Below are 19,559 nucleotides of genomic sequence, written 5' to 3'. Positions count from 1 at the left end.
TATCTGAGAGAGAGAGAATGAGAGAGAGCACATGAGAGGGGGGAGGGTCAGAGGGAGAAGCAGGCTCCCTGCCGAGCAGAGAGCCCGATGCGGGACTCGATCCAGGGACTCCAGGATCATGACCTGAGCCGAAGGCAGTCGCTTAACTAACTGAGCCACCCAGGCGCCCTCATGCCCTCTTTTTAAAACTGTAAAAATCTAGAACTAGCTGTTTTTTGGATGCCATAGTTTGGAATGGGATACAAGGAAAATAGTATCGTTTCTTTGTCAATGAAATTGAAAGAGAAAACGGAAATAAGAGTTTCAAGGCTCAATGCAAAGAGACAGAATGTAATCTAATTTATTCTCACAATGGGAATCAATGGGCTAAACTATAAAAACTACTTAAAAAATCCAAACAAAAGGCAAATCAAATATCAGATCTTTCTTAATGAGAATATTCATTCTAATCAAAATTGGGGTCTTAACTTTCATTTTAATTTTTAAAAAAATTTTAGAATTAATTTTCTCATAACATCCCTTTATTGTTATCAAACCAAGATCAGAGTTAGCATTCTATATATATTTTATAACTTTATAATATATTAAATATAGGTATTTATTTTTTATCTGCTCAACTGATGGAACAACAGAATAGCCTGTTTATAACATAAACATTTACTGAAAATAATAGACAGTTTAATGAAAATTAGTTTAAAATGCTCTTGTCACTTCTGATATATATTATTCAATATAATATTCATTTTCTGAAATGACTTTTATCAGCTTATTTCATGTGCATGACAATACAGAAAAATTTCTACATGTTTTGTTTAATGAAATTCCAAGTATGTGACAAGTCAGCTTTAAATAAATACCAGAAAACTTTAAATTTGTATTTAAATTTTCTCCCCATGCCATGTTTTTTATATTGAACAATAAAACTTGTTACCTGTATTAACAAGAGCACTGCTATTGTAGAGTGTACCAAGGTGAGGTCCAGAAAGAGATAAAAAGGTATGAAGTTTGTTGAGGTAATATCTAAACCTTGGCCTTGTTAGCACTGAACGGATTATTAAATTGCCCAATGAATGTCCAATAAAGCTTTAAGAAAAAAAAAAAAGACATTTCTCCCATAGTATTAATTTTAAAAAGAAATATTAAAGCTGATACCTCTATACACAGATGTGAAATACTAAGTATTTGGAAATTTCTAATATGTTTTAAAACTATGGTTTCATACTTCGAAATGATGTAACTTACATTTTGAAGGAAAAAAACACGAGAATGTAGTAGAAAATTCCTACTATATAATTTAAATGCTTATTCTATAGAAATAAGATATTACTTAGAAAATTTTTATTCATAGTTATAACTGCTTAGAAATAAATGCATTTTAAAGGTAACTATACATTGACTAGATGATAGATTTGCCTCCTTAGGCACACATGACAAGTATTACTCATTAAATCATGATTTAAAACAAAATAATGAAATTATACCTATTAAGGATAACTTAGGAAAAATTATATACCTGTTTCATTTATTTTCTGGTCTACACGCAAAAATTTATAAAGCACCTCATCTTTATTAAGGAATAGTTTAAATCAAAAGAGGCTTTTTACTTACCATCATTATGCAATAGATGGTATATTAGTCCCTGGAGATAATTAACAATGAAAGAAGAGAGTTTGAAAGCTGTCTTAAACTGGTTTACCAATATAGCTAGTGAGAAGCTCAGGATAAACTTCCCTCCCAAATGGAAGTTCCTGAAGCTGTGGGGTGAGAGTTATGATTGTAACTAATAGTCCTCAATTAACCAGATCAGGCTTTTGAATAATGGTTGATTGTAACTGATAATCTAATCTAAAAGAGGTAATACATTTGTGGATAAATGAAAAAACTGAAATATTATTTTCTCATCATAAAATAATAAATGAATAAAAGGAATATAAGATCACTGTAGAAAATTTAGTAAATAAAAAGTATTTTAAAATCTATAAATGAAGAGAATAATTAAAATAAGAAAATAAGTCTCTCCTCCCTCCTGATATATTTACATTTCCTCCCATATTAACAGAAATGCTTTTTAAAAATAACTTCAAATAAAAACCTGTTTATCTCTCTTTTTAGTCATTAATCTCCATACTTCAAATGGGAAACAAACTCTTTCAAAAGCCTATATTTATACAGAGCCAGTTTCTTCCTCTAACCTAGCTGGGATATGAAGGTAATCATTATTCTACTTTTTGAGGCAGAAAAGATTAGTTTTGACTTTTTCTTTAAGTCCTACTGTAGTAGAGGAAACAAATATTCTTCCTTTCTCCCATGTCTATCCATAGTATCTGCTTAAATTATGAGACTTCTACTGCTTTGATCATCTTGCTTGTGGAAAACCGACTCATGAAGTAGAGTTAGGAAACCTTGTAAGTATTTTTGTTGTTTCATTTGTTTGTATATAACCATTGCCCTAAAATCTTTTTGGTAACAGCTTTATTGAGATAGAATTCACATACCATAACATTCATCCATTTAAAATGTATAATTTAATGGTTTTTAGTGTATTCACAGAGTTGTACAACTACCACAAGAGATTTTAGAACATTTTCACTTCAAAAAACCCCCGAATCCTTTAGCTATCACTGCCCCCAACTGCCATCTCCCCCAGCCCTAAGCAATCATTAATCTAATTCCGTCTCTAGAGATTTGCCAATTTTAAATAATTCATATAAGTGGAATCATATAATATGTAGTCTTTTCCTAAAATTTTAAAATTTTTTCTTTTCTCTTTAAATTAGGTAAACTGAATTGTGGTCTCCTATATTTCATAATAGGGCAACAAAACTACAAATTCTGTTTAATTTTTCTCTAATTCATAGAGACATAAAAGTATGTTACATAATATTATAGAGTATTATAAAAGTTACCTTATTTTTGAGACTGTTAGACTATATATCTGAATATATTGTATGATCTCATCCAGAAGGCGATCAGTCATACTATCAAAATCAGCAAAAGTATCATTCTAAACAAAGGAAAACAGATATATTATAAATATGAATAATCATAGGAAAAACTGAATATAAACATTATTTTTATTTTAGGTATTGAAAATATGGTTTAAAATCAGTGGTTTTTAGAGAAGCTGGTGAATAATATTCATTATATTAAAATAAGCAAAAAAGTGAATTTCCAGGAAAAGAAAAAATTCAATGTTCTTAATAATACTTGCTTCATTTAGTTGTTTTGCCCAATACCCACATTTAACAAAAGGTTATTTATAATGGTTTAATTAATGAAATTTTTGCATAGAAATTTTGTGCATGTGAAGAGTTCATAAGTCAAATTATAAATCATTTCAATTTCCTTGGGATATGCATTAATTTGAAACTTCATACAAATCAGAAAAATTATTTCTACTACTACTACAGGCATTTTGTATTAAACAAACATTTAGGTAGAAACTAGTATAAAAATATTTGCTTCCATTGAAAACACTGCCATAATATTGTACCTGATTTCTCTCAGACATAAGAAAATCAATTCTTCCCCCAGGCAGTCCAAGTTCAATATAAGTTTTTACTAATCGGAGATCTGCACTGTTACCTAGAATATGAAGAAAATTAAAAATTATGTCTAAAGGACAAGACAAAGTAAAATGTACAAAGTACATCATCATATATTTGAAGAGAAGTATATGATCTCTGCCAGTTTTGAACAGACAATGCAACCTGAAATAGAGTTCTCAATTTCCATGTCAAGGCTGATTTCAATTAGCCATACAGTATCTTTCAACAATTTGTTCATTAGGAATTTTGGTCACATTGATGCTTTTGCTTTCCCACCTGATGGTGTATTCATTGACTGTTAGCTCTGCAGACTGCTGACTGTGGTCGCTGTGAATGACTGATGGAAGTACTCCTTCCATCACTACTATATAGTGATTATTTAACAAACCTTGAATGCATTTTTTTTTAAGATTTATTTATTTGAGAGAGAGAGTGTGGGGGAGAGGGACAGAGGGAGAGAGAGTCCCAAGCGGACTCTGTGCTGAGTGTGGAGCCTGACGCAGAGCTCCATCTCATGAACCTGAGATCACGGACCTGAGCCAAAATCAAGAGTCAGACACTTAACCAATTGCACCACCCCTTGAATGCATTTTAGATTTAGATTTAATCTGTTCACTTTCTTCTGGTGGTCTTGTAATAGTTGAATAGAAAAAAAATTCCATTTAAATAATTTAAGGGAGTTTAATTACTAACTTAAAAGATGTCTATCAATGTTGACTACTTATTAGATATAATACATAATTAAAAAATAATTATTATTTTTAAAAATCAGTTTAGTGGCTTTTTGGTTAATTCCTTTGGTTTAATTAGGAATGTAAACATGTTATAATTGTTGAATTTCTACTCTACTCGTCTAATATTTGTATCTTTTAAGTTTTCATGCACTGATAGAGATAACTGTTTTATTCCCGATTTTACAAGGAACAGCACTAGTGTTTCACTACAAAGTATATGTTTTCCACTGGCTGAGAATAATATGCTTAATCACATTAATAATCACATTGATTAAATCACACTAATAAGTGCTATTTAAAGCTTAAAGTTTGGTGCTTAATTGTCAAAACCAGGAATGGACATTGAATTTTATCAATAGTTTCTTACTTGATTTGTTGATGTAGGTATATTTTAATATTTATATTATATTTATAATAATATTTATATCAATAAATTTCCTTATATACTTATCTTTGTATTCTGGGAATTAAATCCTAGTTGTTATAGTGACTTAATACATTGATTGAATGTGCTAGAGGTTTTTGGGGACAATTAAAAATTTTTTTATTTACTTATCTGTTTACTTATTTCTGCAATATTGCTAGAGTTTTATTAAGTGTATTTACATCAGATTGGCCCGCTATTCTTTGGGTGTGGTATCTTTTCCAGATTTGGTAACAAGGTTAGGTTAACTTTAAAGAATAAAATGAGCCGCATTCCATAATTTTTCCTATTACTCTGGAACAATTTATATAACGTGGGAGTGATGTGTTTCCTAAAAATTTCAAAGAATGTGCCAGAGATTCTACTGGGCCAAGAAGTCTTCTTGGGTGATAATCTTTGAAAATTTTATTACTTGCGGGGGAAGAGGTTAGTATTGGAGATATTTTATTTATTTATTTTTTAAGATTTTATTTATTTGAGAGAGAGAGATAGCAAGAGAGAGATAGCGAGAGAGAGAGCATGAGCAGGTGGGAGAAGGAGAAGCAGGTTCCCTGCTGAGCAGGGAGCCCGATGCTGGCTAATCCCAGGGTGCTGGGATCATGACCTGAACTGAAGGGAGACGTTAACCAACTGAGCCACCCAGACGCCCTAAGATATTTTATTTCTTGAGAGTCAAGTTCTTTTATTAAAGAAAAATCTTCAGGAGTGCTTGAAATGGCTCAGCCGGTTAAGCATGGGCCTTCGGCCCAGGTCATGATCCCTGGGTCCTGGGATCGAGCCCTGCGCCAGGCTCCCTGCTCACAGGGAACCTGCTTCTCCCTCTTCTCCCTGCTCATACTCTCTCTTGCTCTCTCTCAAATAAATAAATAAAATCTTTTTAAAAAATAAAGAAAAATCTTCAATTTCATGACAATTTACTAGCTTAGACCTGTGTTTAGTATTTTTATATCCATAAAATCTTTCTTCAATTTGTTCTTACACAATGATCTTATAATACAGTAATAATATGCTAGTCTATAGATATTTGGCATTTTCTAATATAGTTCCTGATCTACAGAAAACGGTCTGTTGAATAACCAAAATAGCTCTCATAAAACTATAGCACTAAAGCCAGGTACTTAGAATTTAAAGTATACCTTAATAAGTGAATCTTCAATTCCTAGTACTGATTTTTCTAGCTCATAAGGTTTAAAGCATTAGACTAAAAGGGCACCAGGTCGACTATCAAAGAAAGACAAAATGATTGCCATGAGGTGACTGCTGAGAAAACCAACAAGAGAAGACAGAAAAATCCTAAGTTAAAAGAAATAAAATGCTGGTACATAGATGGATGTCAGTTCCATGGAAAATTTATTTAAAAGGAAATCTAATATTATACTTAGCAAAGTCAAGCATATTTTTGTTTTAGAATGTATTTAAGAGTCAATTAATTTCAGCAATTTAAAATATTTTCAGTTCAAAGATTAAATAAAACTAAATGAAGTCTATTAGGAAAAGAAAAAATATTGAGTTGCCATGGGTTTTATCAATAGACAGGACATACCATCTAAACCATGCACACAGACAATGAGATGTACTCCATCTTCAGAGCTATCCTCTTCTTCCATGCTAAAATAAGGGACTGAGGATGCCAGCAGAGGAACATCACTGTACATGAACCCAGGGAGTTTAAGTTGCTTCAATTCTTCTTTTGCCTGGAGGAAGCTGAAGCAAAATATTATAAGAGATACTCTTTACTAAGTTTTATATTCAGTTTTTAGAACCAAAAAGACAACATGCTAATTCAGGGAACTGCAGAAGAGGAAACCTTTGGTTTTAAAATAATGAAAATATGTGAGATCACCTAAATAATTTAGAAATCAGAGACTAATTTTCTTTGCTATTGTTAGTACATATTCTGATCAAATACAGTGACTACTTCAAATCTGAAATCACTTAAAATATTCTCTTAAACTTGAAATCAACTAAGAATATTAGGAGTGAAGTTACACTTCTTAACAATGTTTTATATTATATAGAAAAGCTGGTAGAAGTACTGGAAGGATGACAATCTGATGCTTATTCTGTAATCAAATCTTAGCCTCTTTGCTTCTTTTTAATCTTACATAAATTTATGGAAGGTAAGGAGCTGTTTTACATAGTGTAACTCTGAGAATGGTAGTTACATTTCTTAGTAGATTAAGTTATTTTTATTTTTCCTCTAGAAATACCAATAAAAAGGAACAGAACCAAGAGGGCGATGTGACTAAATATAATTGGTGGCATACACTCATTTTGAATGAGTAACAAATCTAATCAACTTGGGGGCTGCAAACATCAAAAATTATTAACTATTTTAACACTGTATCATTTGAACTGATAAAAGTAAAACTGAAGGAAGCCGATGAATCCTACTAAACTGAGTAGAATACTCTGGATGAAGATAAAAATTGTTTTTATCAATGACTCAGAAAAGTTTGAGATAGCCAGAAGGTGGTATAACCTTCAGTCTTCCAGCATATTACAGTTCTTTAAAGGGCCATTATCACCTCACTGGTTTCACTAGCTTTACGCACTATGAGATCTTAGCTAAAATATAGAAATCAGAATAATGTAGGAACTTGGAAAATCTATTGTAGACATGCCCAGATCTTTCACTCCAGGGATTATAATTCCAACTGGAATAAGGTAGTAGAATATTTTGAGAACCAGTGCCATGCTAGTAAACCTCTATCATCCTCAAAATTTTTCTGAATATTTAACTGGTCCATGAAATCTCAAGTCTGTAAACCACTGATACAGCTGAGATAACCTGGGTCTGGTAGGTTTAGGAAGTTTCTACTAACTTATTATTCATTATCTAACATTGCTAGATGCACTTGTAGAACTTAACCTGTCTGGGAGTTAATGGTGGAGAAATGAGTTACTGATGAAAAAAAGAGTTTTTTTGTTTTTTTTTTTGAAAAAAAGAGTTTTAATCCCAGTTATTCCAAACATCTAACACATAACCACCAATGGAAAATTTGTATCAGAAATGTCTAGCTTATAGAACAAGACAAGCAGATGGAGAATTACAGGTCTGTCTGTCAAAGAGTACATTGAATTCATTTCTCCATTTTTAGATAGGTAATCAAAGAAGAGCTTTTTGTAGTACAGAAACCAGAGAACATGAAATATATGTTATCACACACACACACACACATATTTTTTCTATACATATATTTAATAGCACATGCTATTGTGCTCCATTACTTACGCTTGTATTTGAGGTTTTGGTGAATTTTCATACCAGCAAACTGAGGAAGTGAAGTTGTAAGAAGTGCTGCATGGCTGTTTTGTAATGGCATCAAATTTACTTTTAGAAGAATACTTAACACTACAAGGAGACTCTCGTGGTGCAGACGGGAAGGACAAACAACCAGAAGTACAGACAGCAGGCATATTTATACCATCCTTCAGATATTCATTACTTATTTTTTCAGATTTTATAAGTCTTTCTTCTTCTAGTGCATCTCTGTTTGTATAGGGAGCATTTACTTTTCCATCCAAAGCCGAATAATCTGTTTCTTCGTAATACCCATTTTGAACCATTTGTTGATCTTGCTCTTCTTCCTCATCCTCTTTACCCTGTTCCTGATGAAGATTCCTAATTTCTTTTTCAGAAGTTTTCTTCTGAGGGCTAACTGAGTTGCTACAGCTAATAGCACATGTGTCAGAAATATCCGTACTGCTGTGAGAGCCAAAATAATTTTCCACAAGCCCTTGTTTTACCATATCAGGACTGGCTGAAAAAGGATCATTTGTACCCAGATGAGTTTCATTTTTAACTGTTTGGGCTTCTGAATTTATTTCTTTGAGATTTAAGGTATCACCATTTTTTCTTTTCACAGTTTCATCTTCTCTAACTTCTGTATTAGTAGAAACAGAACCTGAAACAACACAAGGGGCACCTAAACAAACCAGTGTTGAATTAAATGTAATTGCTGTCCCTGCAGAATTACTAGATTTATCAGGACTCTGGGAGTCTTTACACATAGTGTCCAAGTTAGGTTTGGAGCTGCAACTACTTTTCACATCACAGGAAGTATCTTCATCTGAAAAAACAAATTGCAAAGGGTCTTTAGTGCTTGAATTTAAGGAATGTATTGCTATAGTTTCATTGTCCAAATGCCCTGAAAATACGACACTCTGCTGCTGCAAAATAATACTTGACTTTTTACTATTGTCGCATTTTGGCAAGTCAACTGTTCCTAGATTTAATACAGTTTTGCTATCACTTAGGTGGCATTCAGGTACAACAGATTTCTTAGAATTTTCATCAGGTGACAGTTCATCATCAGAAGGTAGAGAGTTTATGGATGTCAGAGATGACTGTATTTCACTTAAAGCACTTGTACTCTCAGTACAATGACTTCCTAATGAAAATTTTACATTATAATCAGGTTTCATCAAAAGCTGAGGAAATAATCTTTCGTTATTGTAAGGACCTTGCCCTTGCACAGTTTCAAATACTACATCAGGGTTTGGATGTGTTGCAAAAGAACTTGGTTCACTTTCAACACCTGAATCTGAAAATCTAGATGAGGCATACGTGGCATTAATATCTGGTAACTTAATTGTATCTCCACTTACTACAACATGATATTCTTTTGTAGAAGAAACAGGTTGATTACTTCTTAACTTAGCTAATGATTCTCCAACAGAACGGCACTTTGCTTCCTGCAAAGCTTCCTTTTCAAGTGTTATTTCTATAGATTTAGATTTACCATTAGATTCTAAGGACTCAAAGTTGGGTAGCTGTAAATTATCCACAAATAGTTCATCTGGTCGAAGCTCTGTCCAAGGTCCTATTTTAACAGTTATTTTCTCTCCACTGAAAGGATCCTTATTACAGGGCTTTACTTCAATTGTTCTAGCTCCTGAAGATGGGGTTGTTTGATGATCAGGGCAATCGTCTGATGAACTTCTGGATGCCACATTGTGTTCCACTTGTGTAATTTCACTATCATCCTGGGAGATATCAAGTTTACCTGAAATGGACAAATTTGCACAAAGATTTAGGCTGCCAGAGTTCAAAGGATCAAACAGGTCTGGTTGCATATTTTCAATATCTGGAGACTTTTGTTCAGTTCTCTCTGTATTAGTTGGCAAAAAGCTAGCTTCCTTTTGGCTTGTCTGTCTGATGTAGGTCTTTAGGTCAAAATTATATCCACATATTGTGGGATCCAGACCTTCCTTCTGACTATGTGAAGGATTGCCTTCAAAGCATTTAAAGAGATCATTTGATGCTGTACTTTTCAAACATTTGTAGCCTACCAAAACCACAGAATCCTTAGAGTTCTGTTTTATTATTTTTTTTGTGTTTTCAGGTTTCATTGTTTTCATGAGCTTAGTAACCTTAACCTTGGATTTATTTGATTCTTCATTCTTTCCTTTTAGAGATTTTGTTAGCTGCTTTTCACCTTCTGTATACCAAAAACTGGAGGCACCAGCAGGTCTGACTTTCAACTCTGGGCTAGAAAGTCCCGCTATAGAGCTTTCTTCAGTCTCATATTTATCCATTCTACTGGACTCTGATCTCTGAAGATTCTGAATTCCCATCCAGGGTGCATCTAAGTCTTTTATCCAAAGAAAAAAAGATTCAGGTTTAAAACAAGGTGTGAGAACTCAAATGATTAAGACTACATTTACTGACTACAACCTTCTAATATCCTCAAAGATAAATAAAACTGGAGGGGAAAAAATGGCCCCACATTAGGGAATGGTTTTATATATATTAGGAAGAATATACGCAAATGACACACACAACTTACGCATTTTAGATTATACTTACCTTCGATAACTGAATCTAAGTACCTATCTTCAAAGATTATAGGTAATGAATTGAGATCTCCATCTAATTCACTACATTCAATAGGTAGAGGTGGGAGAGAACTGCAGAAGGAAGTATTTTTGATAGCGGTGCACATCTGTAGATGACTCTGAGCACTGAAAAATATTTCTTTATGTCAGACAGTAATTTAAAAAAATTATACTCAATTCCACTTTATAGACTCTACCTCCTCCTCTTCCCCTCACCATTCCTATCCTCCTGCATTCCTAAAGATATAACCTCCTTATGAGAGAGTTCTTTGGTCAGAGATAAAAACTGGTGCAATGAAAATTATGGTTCGTTGACAGTAAATGATTGGCTTACAAAATTACAGTTTGTTGATAAAGTTATTTCTGTTATATTCTTGTATACTTTTTAATGTTATTTCAAAATGAGTTATCTATGCTTCATGTCTGAATTTACTGATTTGCTGGGAATAGCATACAGAAGAAATGTCAAAAGCTCCAACTGCCTACTAATGACTGATGATACTATTGGAAAAAAATATATTCCATTGCTACTGCTGTACTTAACATATATTGGTGAATACAATTAACAGCTATTTAAAACAAGGTACATAACTTTCTAATACATAATACTTTTTAAAAAACCTTTTCTTATGGAAAATTTCAAACAAATTAAATAGAATAGTATAACAAACCCCATCACTCAGCTTCAACAATTAACATTTTGCTTTTCTTGTTTTATCTATACCTGTACTCACTGCCCATGCCCCACACTTTATTATTATTTCTAGTTTCTTTGAGGTAAAATTCACATGCTTTGAAATATATAAATTTTAGCTGTATGATTTTGACAAATGGATACATGATACAGAATATTTCCATCTACTAAGAGTTCTCGCACATCTTTCTAGTCAAAGTCCCAGCCCGAGTCAAAAAGACAATCACTCTTCTGACTTTTTTTCACCTTAGTTTTGCCTGTTCCAGAACTTCATATAAATAGAACCATATATTTACTCTTTATGTCTGACTTCTTTTGCTCAGCATAATATTCTCAAAATATTCTTTAAAGCCAAAGAAAACCAGATTTAAACATACTCAGTAGGAAAAATGGAAGGCATCTATTCTGGGTATTTTACTGTAAATCATTAACATAACAAAAGGCAGTGACAGATCACTGGTGAAAATCTGTAATATATAATGATGACCATAAGAGATTCTGACCTGTGAAAATAAAGATACAAGGCTGGAGCCAGAGATGTATGGGACTACCAAGGTTCTAGTAGGTCTGATATGGGGGTGGGGAGAATAGGGCAATATGCTTCTTTATGTAAGGTATGGGTCTTCCATGAAGTAATTCATAAAATTAAACCCAATTTGTTTAAACAGGGAATTTCTGAACTTTAAATTCTAATTTCCTCTGTTGTGAATATCATATATTCTATTTGATAAATTCTGAGATAGATATCTTACATAAAAGGAGGTAAAATCATTTTAACTTTGATCTACTCTACTCACTGAAGTTCCTGGTATGCAATGGCAGCTTCTCTTGGATGTTCAAAGCAAAAGAATGCTTCAGAAAATCTGCGTACCTGAAAAAATCCAAAAGGGAATATGAATAACATGGCACAATTAAAAGGTCAATCAATGGTAGGAGAAGAAACCTCTCTCCATTAGGCCTTCCATAACCACCCCTATATAAGAATTAATCTCCCTCCTCAATGTGCCAAAGTACTGTATTTTAGTATTGCATGAAATAAAAGAAACAATAAAATGTAAAGTGAGAGGGCGCCTGGGTGGCTCAGTTGGTTAAGCGACTGCCTTCGGCTCAGGTCATGATCCTGGAGTCCCTGGATCGAGTCCCGCATCGGGCTCCCCGCTCAGCGGGGAGTCTGCTTCTCCCTCTGACCCTCCCCCCTCTCATGCTCTCTCTCTCCCATTCTCTCTCTCAGATAAATAAATAAAATCTTTAAAAATAAAATAAAATAAAATGTAAAGTGAGAAATTTAGGTTTACATTATGGATCCATGATTTATCCTCCTTGAAGACAGGGATTCAGTTTGTCTTACTCACCATTAGGTCCCAGTACCAAGAATAGTGCTCAGCACATGGTAAAAAATGGTAAGAATCAGCCAGGACTTACATCATGCTATGTGTCAGGTATGCAAGTATATGCCAACTGAACTGACTGAGCAACCTACTGGCATTGTGACTCTGAGGCATTTCACCTTTGAGCCTCAGATGACTCCTTTTCAAATTACACCTAAAACTTGTTCTACATTTGGGGTTACTGTGAAGAATAAACAGGACAATGTATGTGACAGCAGTCTGTAGTCTGGTAAGTGTATAAAATATAAGCTATTATAATTGCCATTATAACATTCATCATATTTTTCCTTAAAATAATTGTATATGTGAATTATCTTCACTCCTAACGTGTAATGTTCTTCAGAGTATGAGCTATGTTTTGATGATCTTGGTTATCCCCCAAAACATCTATCTGGGTATATTACAGAAGCAAGTGCTTGATACATACTGGTCAAGTCTAGCTGAATATTTCTTTCATCATATTTGTATTTTGATCCTTCCATTTCTAATTATTCAAGGAAAGGTTCTGTCAGCTATCGGAGCAATATGAAGCAACAGTAAGGAGATGGAGAACGTGTTTTGTTTGGAAGGTACAGGGAGGAGAGACAAATTATAATATATCCCAAGATTATAATACATCTAAGATTCTTTTCTAAAAGGGAATATGATTTAGGGTTCTTTGGTATTAAACATAGAACAAATTGGAGATATATTTTACTTGTCATCAAGATTTGGCCAGTTGAATTTCTGACTTTCTAAACTTGCTTCCCTAAGCAGATGAGACTGGGTCTTTAGAGAAACAAGTCAGTGAGGTAAGGGAGAGGAAGATATGAGGCATCCATGAGAAGAATGAAATTTGTGTCTGTACTTTCAAATAGTATCCAATTGCCTCTTCTTCCTCTCCAACACTAAGGGAAAGATGTGGAACAGTATCTGCCGATCTATCTATCATTGAGAGATGTTTTCCCCTGAGGGCTGTAATGTGTGAAGAAAGGAAGCCTGAAGCCTTCTGGATTCCTGCAGTTGTAGCTGGGCCTGCAAAACTGACTTGTTGGTTTTCCTTCTCTCCTTACCTCCTGATTCTTATAATCGTTAACTATCGTTTCTTTTTTTTATTTTTAAAGATTTTATTTATTTGAGAGAGAGAGCACGCACGGGGTAGGGGGCAGAGGCCAAGGGTGAGGGAGAGGGAGAGAACCTTAAGCAGAATCCCTGGGGCGCAGAGCCCAACATGGGGCTCAATCCCAAGACCCTGAGATCATAACCTGAGCTGAAACCAAGACTTGGATGCTTAACTGACTGAGCCATCCAGGCACCCCATAACTATCATTTCCTGATAGCATCCTATCTACCAGGCTCTATGATAATCACTTTATTTTCATTGTTATTTAAACTATATGAAAACCCTATGAAGTGGATATGTCTTCATTTAATAAGTGAAGAAACAGGGACAAAGAGGTTAATTACTTGGCCAAGATATCATAGCTAGTAAGTGATAAATATGGGATTCAAATAAAGATTTAAGAAATTCCGAATCTTGTGCTTCAAACCACTTATCTCTTCCCTTCTGCATAAAGACTCCCTGTTAACAGAAAGCCTTTCCTTTCCTCTATGTACCCACACAAAATTCTTTATCTAATTTTTCTCCTGCCATGATTTTGTGCTATGGCAATGTGTAATGAGTAAGTCTATTAAACGTATTTTGTGGCCATAACTAAGGTATGACTGCCACCTGATGGCAGCACCACTTAATTTGGAGTAAAATACGTACATTGAAAAAATATTAAATTTACGAATTCAAACTCAGGATGAGTAACATATATATTACTACTTTGGTATATATGCTTGTAAAACAAATTTTGTATATGTACTCTAATTTTTAAAAATTCACTTATTTGGCAATATCAACTATTCAAAATTTAGCAAACAGCTAGAAGGTTAAAAAAAGCCTCTTGAACATTCAAAATGAGTATTTATCAATGCTTTACAGAGTTAAATGTTACTTTATCTGTGTTCACCCTAACATGTTGCTTAAATTGCTAAATATTTATTATAGTATAAACTTATTATATAAAATATATTACAAATAGTATTTGTATAATAATATGACTAAATAGTATATAATAAAATCATAATAGTATTTACTCTAGTAATTATAATACATAACATTTATTATTAATATAGTTATTATAATACATGCAAAATATATTTACTATAATAATTTTATACATGCCTATCCAGGTTATATTCAAGTCCTCAGTACAGGATCTAAATATCAGATATATCATATTATCTATGTTGCCCTGAAGAAAACAGTCACCTCACAAATGTTTATTGAACAAATATTCTCTAAGTTCTTAGACTGTACTTTTGGAAGGATACTTTAAAGCCCCCTTTATACACAAAGCTGATCTATGGTTACTATTAGACACACCTCTAACTGGTATTAGTTATTTACTTTTCAATCCACAGCATATTAAAAGAGCAAATGAGACAAAGGGAAAGGAGAATTACAGAATATACATGATATACATAAGTACACATAAGTATACTAGGCAGAATTACAGAATATACATGATATATATAAGTATACATAAGTATACTAGGCAATCAGTAGAGAACTTGTTACTGAAACAAAAAGGCCCTCCCTTAAAAACTTACATAAACCTAGAACATTCCCATAAAAAACAGACAAAATAAAAATTAATATAACTTAGAATCCTTTAATGGAAGATCTAATATCTAAACATTTTTTAAAAAGATTTATTTCAGAGAGAGCAAGCTGGGCTGAGGAGCAGAGGGAGAGAGAATCTGAAGCAGACTCTGTGCTAAGTGCGGAGCTTAATGCGGGGCTTGATCTCAAGATCCAGGAGATCACAACCTGACCCGAAATCAACAGTCGGGCACTTAACCAATTGTGCCACCCAGGCGCCCCCTCTATCGGGGAGCCTGCTTCTCCCTCAGACCCTCTCCCCTGTCATGCTGTTTCTCTCTCTCTCTCTCAAATAAATAAAATCTTTTTTTTTTTAAAAGACATTTTTAATAGCATAGAACACCAGTGTATTAAACCCTTGAGCATATAAATAAAATGCATAATGACAATTAAATCATTTTGAAAGGACTAAATTAGGTTTGGTATACTCTGTTTCAGAAAGTAGGGGACCATGAAGCACACTAGAAAAGTTTCATTTAAAATGGTAAAAAATAGGGGGCGCCTGGGTGGCTCAGTCGTTAAGCGTCTGCCTTCTGCTCAGGTCATGATCTCAGGGTCCTGGGATTGAGTCCCGCATCAGGCTCCCTGCTCGGTGGGGAGCCTGCTTCTCCCTCTCCCACTCTCCCTGCTTGTGTTCCCTGTCTCGCTGTCTCTCTCTGTGTCAAATAAAATCTTTAAAAAAAAAAATGGTAAAAAATAATTTAAGGGAAGAGTTAATCCTTTAGGAGCACATATCAGATAATAATTGCACTTTGGGATAAACATATTTCCTGAAAAAACTGGATATGTTCTACATATATGAACACAGAAAAGCTAAACACATTGTGTTTATGTTAATAATTACAGTAACACTGGAAGTCTACCCGAACCTTGCAAAACAGGAAATAAAAAGTATCAAATTAAATACGATAAATAAATGTTTTCAGAAAGTAGTTCTACTTTATTAAGAAAAATAGAGCTTAATATATTAAGGTTCATATATACACACTATGCATATATATTTTACTGAAGGAATACCAGAACAAGAAGTTTTAGAGATGAGTACCTCTTTGTAAAAATGCAAACTTCATAAAGTTTTGTGTAAATAACTCATTATTTTAAAGAGGTCTTTGAGTGGAAAAGGATGGCTATGCAAGCTATTTCTTCTTTTTTTTTATTAACATATAATGTATTATTTGTTTCAGGGGTACAGGTCTGTGTATGCAAACTATTTTTTACTCTTTCCCTCTTCTAGAGCATAAAAAGCATTGATACATTCGAAAATACCATCTTATGACCTTAAAATCTCAATAAAAGCTAAGAACAATTTCCTGACCCTCTAGTTTTTTTACTGGTTGCTGCAAGGTCGTGCTAAACCCTTTAGCAGCTTTTAAGTACAAATATAAAAAAGATGCTGCTTCCACTGGCAGATGCAACCTGACTCCAGTGAAGACAAGCCAGGTTTCAATTCTCACTCTTCCCAGCAGAATGCTCTTATTCAGGTAACAGCCTAACCCTGTTAATCACTTGGAGAACTTAAAAAATTACCCATGCCTGGGCCTTGTTCAGCATTGGTAATTTTTAAAGTTCCTCAGATGATTTTAACGTACAACCAAGGTTGAAAACCACTATTTTAACTTCTACCACGACAGAGAAATTGGTAGTGGATTTGTCTTCCTGAAACCAACTATAAAGCTGGACAAAATATATGGAACAACTGTTTCTCAAGAATCAAAGAACATGCATTAGATATGCGAAGAAGCAGGAAAGTATAACTTACAATCATGAGATAAAAGCAGTCTGTAGAAATGGACTCCAAGATAACTCAGATGTTAGAATTAGCAGGCATATACTTTCTCTTTGTAAAAATAATTAATAGACTTAATAATAATAAAGCACTGATGAACCAATATTGACAATTATTAACTAAAATCCATAGCTTACATTAAGATTCACTCTTGGTGGTGGACACTGTATGGTCTTTATTTTATTTTTTAATTTTTTTTTTAAGATTTTACTTATTTATTTGACAGAGACATAGCTAGAGCAGGAACACAAGCAAGGGGAGTGGGAGAGGGAGAAGCAGGCTTCCCGCAGAGCAGGGAGCCCGATGTGACACTCGATCCCAGGACCCTGGGATCATGACCTGAGCCGAAGGCAGACACTTAACAACTGAGCCACCCAGGCGCCCTGTATGGTCTTTAACAAGTGCATAAGGATATGTGTCCACCATTACAAATCATCAAGAATAGTTTCACTTCCCTAAAAATCTCTTATGCTCTACCTATTTGTTCTTCTCTCCATCCCCCTGAACCTCTGGCAACCACTGATCTTTTCACTGTCTCCGTAGTTTTCCTTTTCCAGAATGTCATACAGTTGGAATCAGATAGCCGGCACTCCTTTAGATTGGTGTCTTTCACTTAGCAATATGCTTTCAAGTTCCTCTTTCTCTTTTTGTGGTTTGATTGTTCATTTCTTTTTACTGCTGAATAATATTCCACTGTATGGATATACAGTATTTTTTTTTATCCATTCACCTGATGAAGGACATGTTGGTTCTTTCCAAATTTTGGCAATTATGGAAAAAGCTGCTATAAATACTGTGTACAGGTTTTTGTGCAGACATGTTTTCAACTCATCTGAGTAAGTACTAATGAGCATTATAGTTGGATTATACTGTAAGAGTATGTTAGATTTGTATGAAACTGCCAAATTGTCTTTAGAACCGGCTGTACCATTTTGCATTCCTACCAGCAACAAATGAGAGCTCTAATTCTCCCCTAATATTTGGTGTTGTCAGTGTTTCACATTTCATCCATTCTTATAGGTATGCAGAGGTATCTCACTGTTGTTCTAATTTGAAACTCTCTAATAATGAATGGTAAGTAGCATATTTCTCTTCCCCCATGTGGAAGGCTATAGAGGGCTGGAGTTGGATTCCCAGGTCAGTTAGGCTCTGGAAAGATAGTTTCTATTGAGACAAGTCTTTCTAAGAAGGGCAGAATGCTCTGGATGTATTTTAAAACAGCTACCTCTCTCACCCCCTTACCCTCCTGCATGAGAGAGGGGATTTTCTCTGATCTTCACCATGAGAACCTGATTGGGTTCCCAGAGGTAAAAACTCATGAAAAGTGTGGAGTTCCCCTAGGACTAAGCCCCCTTGAAATTTTTACTTCAAGCTTGTTCATACTGAGCCACCAGAAATTCATCAAATTCAATCTAAGTTTTTCTACCCCAGTACTGACTCCAGTGGTGATTTCTGCTTAGGGGTTGGTCTCTGCTTTGGTCAGATGTGATTCTCTGTAACTGGCTATCTGACTGTCCAATTTTGGGGGCAGGAGTTTGCCCTGTGACTTCAATTCTCTAAAAGATCCAAGAAGATGTGTTGATATTCAGTTTGTTCAGTTTTTTTCTTGTTGTTAGGATGGAAGTGTTTATGTCCAAACCTCTTACATGCCAAATTATAAACAAGAAGGCCAAGCAAGTACTTTTAAGCAATGATTATAATTGCCCAATGAGTGAAAGAAGCTGGTTGTAATGAATGAAGAGGTGAGGAACTTCAGCAGAAAAATGGAATTGCTAAAAAAAAAAAAATTTAGAAGTAAAAAATATATCTGAAATGAACAATTTACTACATGAGATTAAGAGCTGATTAGACCCTACAGAAAATAGTGAATTCAAAACTAGAATCATGAAAATTATTCAATCTGAAAAGCACAGATTAAAAAAATGCTAAAAAACAAAGGAATATCAAATGATAAAGTACAAGTGAAATTAGAGTACCAGAGGGAGAAGAGAGGGGAAAATTGGGGCAGAAAAAAAAATATCTGAAGATATGATACCTAAAATTTTTGTAAAAATTGGAAAGAAAAGAATCAACCTGCAGATCCAAGAATCTCAACAAATCCCAAGCAAGATAAATACAAAGAAAACTACAATAAAGCATATCAGAGTCAAACTGCTGAAAACCAAAGGTAAAGAGAAAATCATTATAATAACTGGAAAGGAAAAATAATATAAACAACAACTGATTTCTCATCAGACACTATTTAGGCCAGAAGATAATGGTATTTTTTAAGTACTAAAACAGAGGGGAAACAATAATACAGAATATTGGCTGAACAACCCATCAATAAACTTGACCTAATTTAATTTAGATCTATGGAATACTACATCTAATAACTTTAGCAAGGCCATAGAGTATACAGTTAATATGCAAAAATCAATTGTACTTCTATATCCTAGCAACAATTGTTTGG

At 33.9% G+C, this 19,559-nt stretch overlaps 1 protein-coding gene across 6 annotated transcripts in view; it reads right to left on the bottom strand.

Moving 5' to 3' along the window:
* Positions 1–19,559, bottom strand: part of FAM135A (family with sequence similarity 135 member A) — a 129,359-nt gene that overhangs the window by 19,272 nt on the left and 90,528 nt on the right. For 4 of the 6 annotated variants that reach the window (XM_034991508.1, XM_034991509.1, XM_034991510.1 and 1 more), the window contains 7 exons: positions 12,039–12,112; positions 10,519–10,673; positions 7,942–10,303; positions 6,250–6,410; positions 3,494–3,585; positions 2,907–3,004; positions 932–1,083 (listed from right to left, as the gene is read on the bottom strand). In XM_034991508.1, the coding sequence (XP_034847399.1) occupies positions 932–1,083; positions 2,907–3,004; positions 3,494–3,585; positions 6,250–6,410; positions 7,942–10,303; positions 10,519–10,673; positions 12,039–12,112 (3,094 nt within the window). The remainder of the gene's footprint in view (positions 1–931; positions 1,084–2,906; positions 3,005–3,493; positions 3,586–6,249; positions 6,411–7,941; positions 10,304–10,518; positions 10,674–12,038; positions 12,113–19,559) is intronic. The other 2 variants (XM_034991514.1, XM_034991511.1) reach the window with 2 other exon arrangements.

This window comes from Mirounga leonina, unplaced genomic scaffold (assembly GCF_011800145.1).
Source record: "Mirounga leonina isolate KUSES-001 unplaced genomic scaffold, KU_Mleo_1.0 Mir_53, whole genome shotgun sequence".
Taxonomy (NCBI): Eukaryota; Metazoa; Chordata; class Mammalia; order Carnivora; family Phocidae; genus Mirounga; species Mirounga leonina.
The sequence above is the reverse complement of the archived record's forward strand: the minus strand, read 5'-3'. Positions and strand labels throughout refer to the sequence as shown.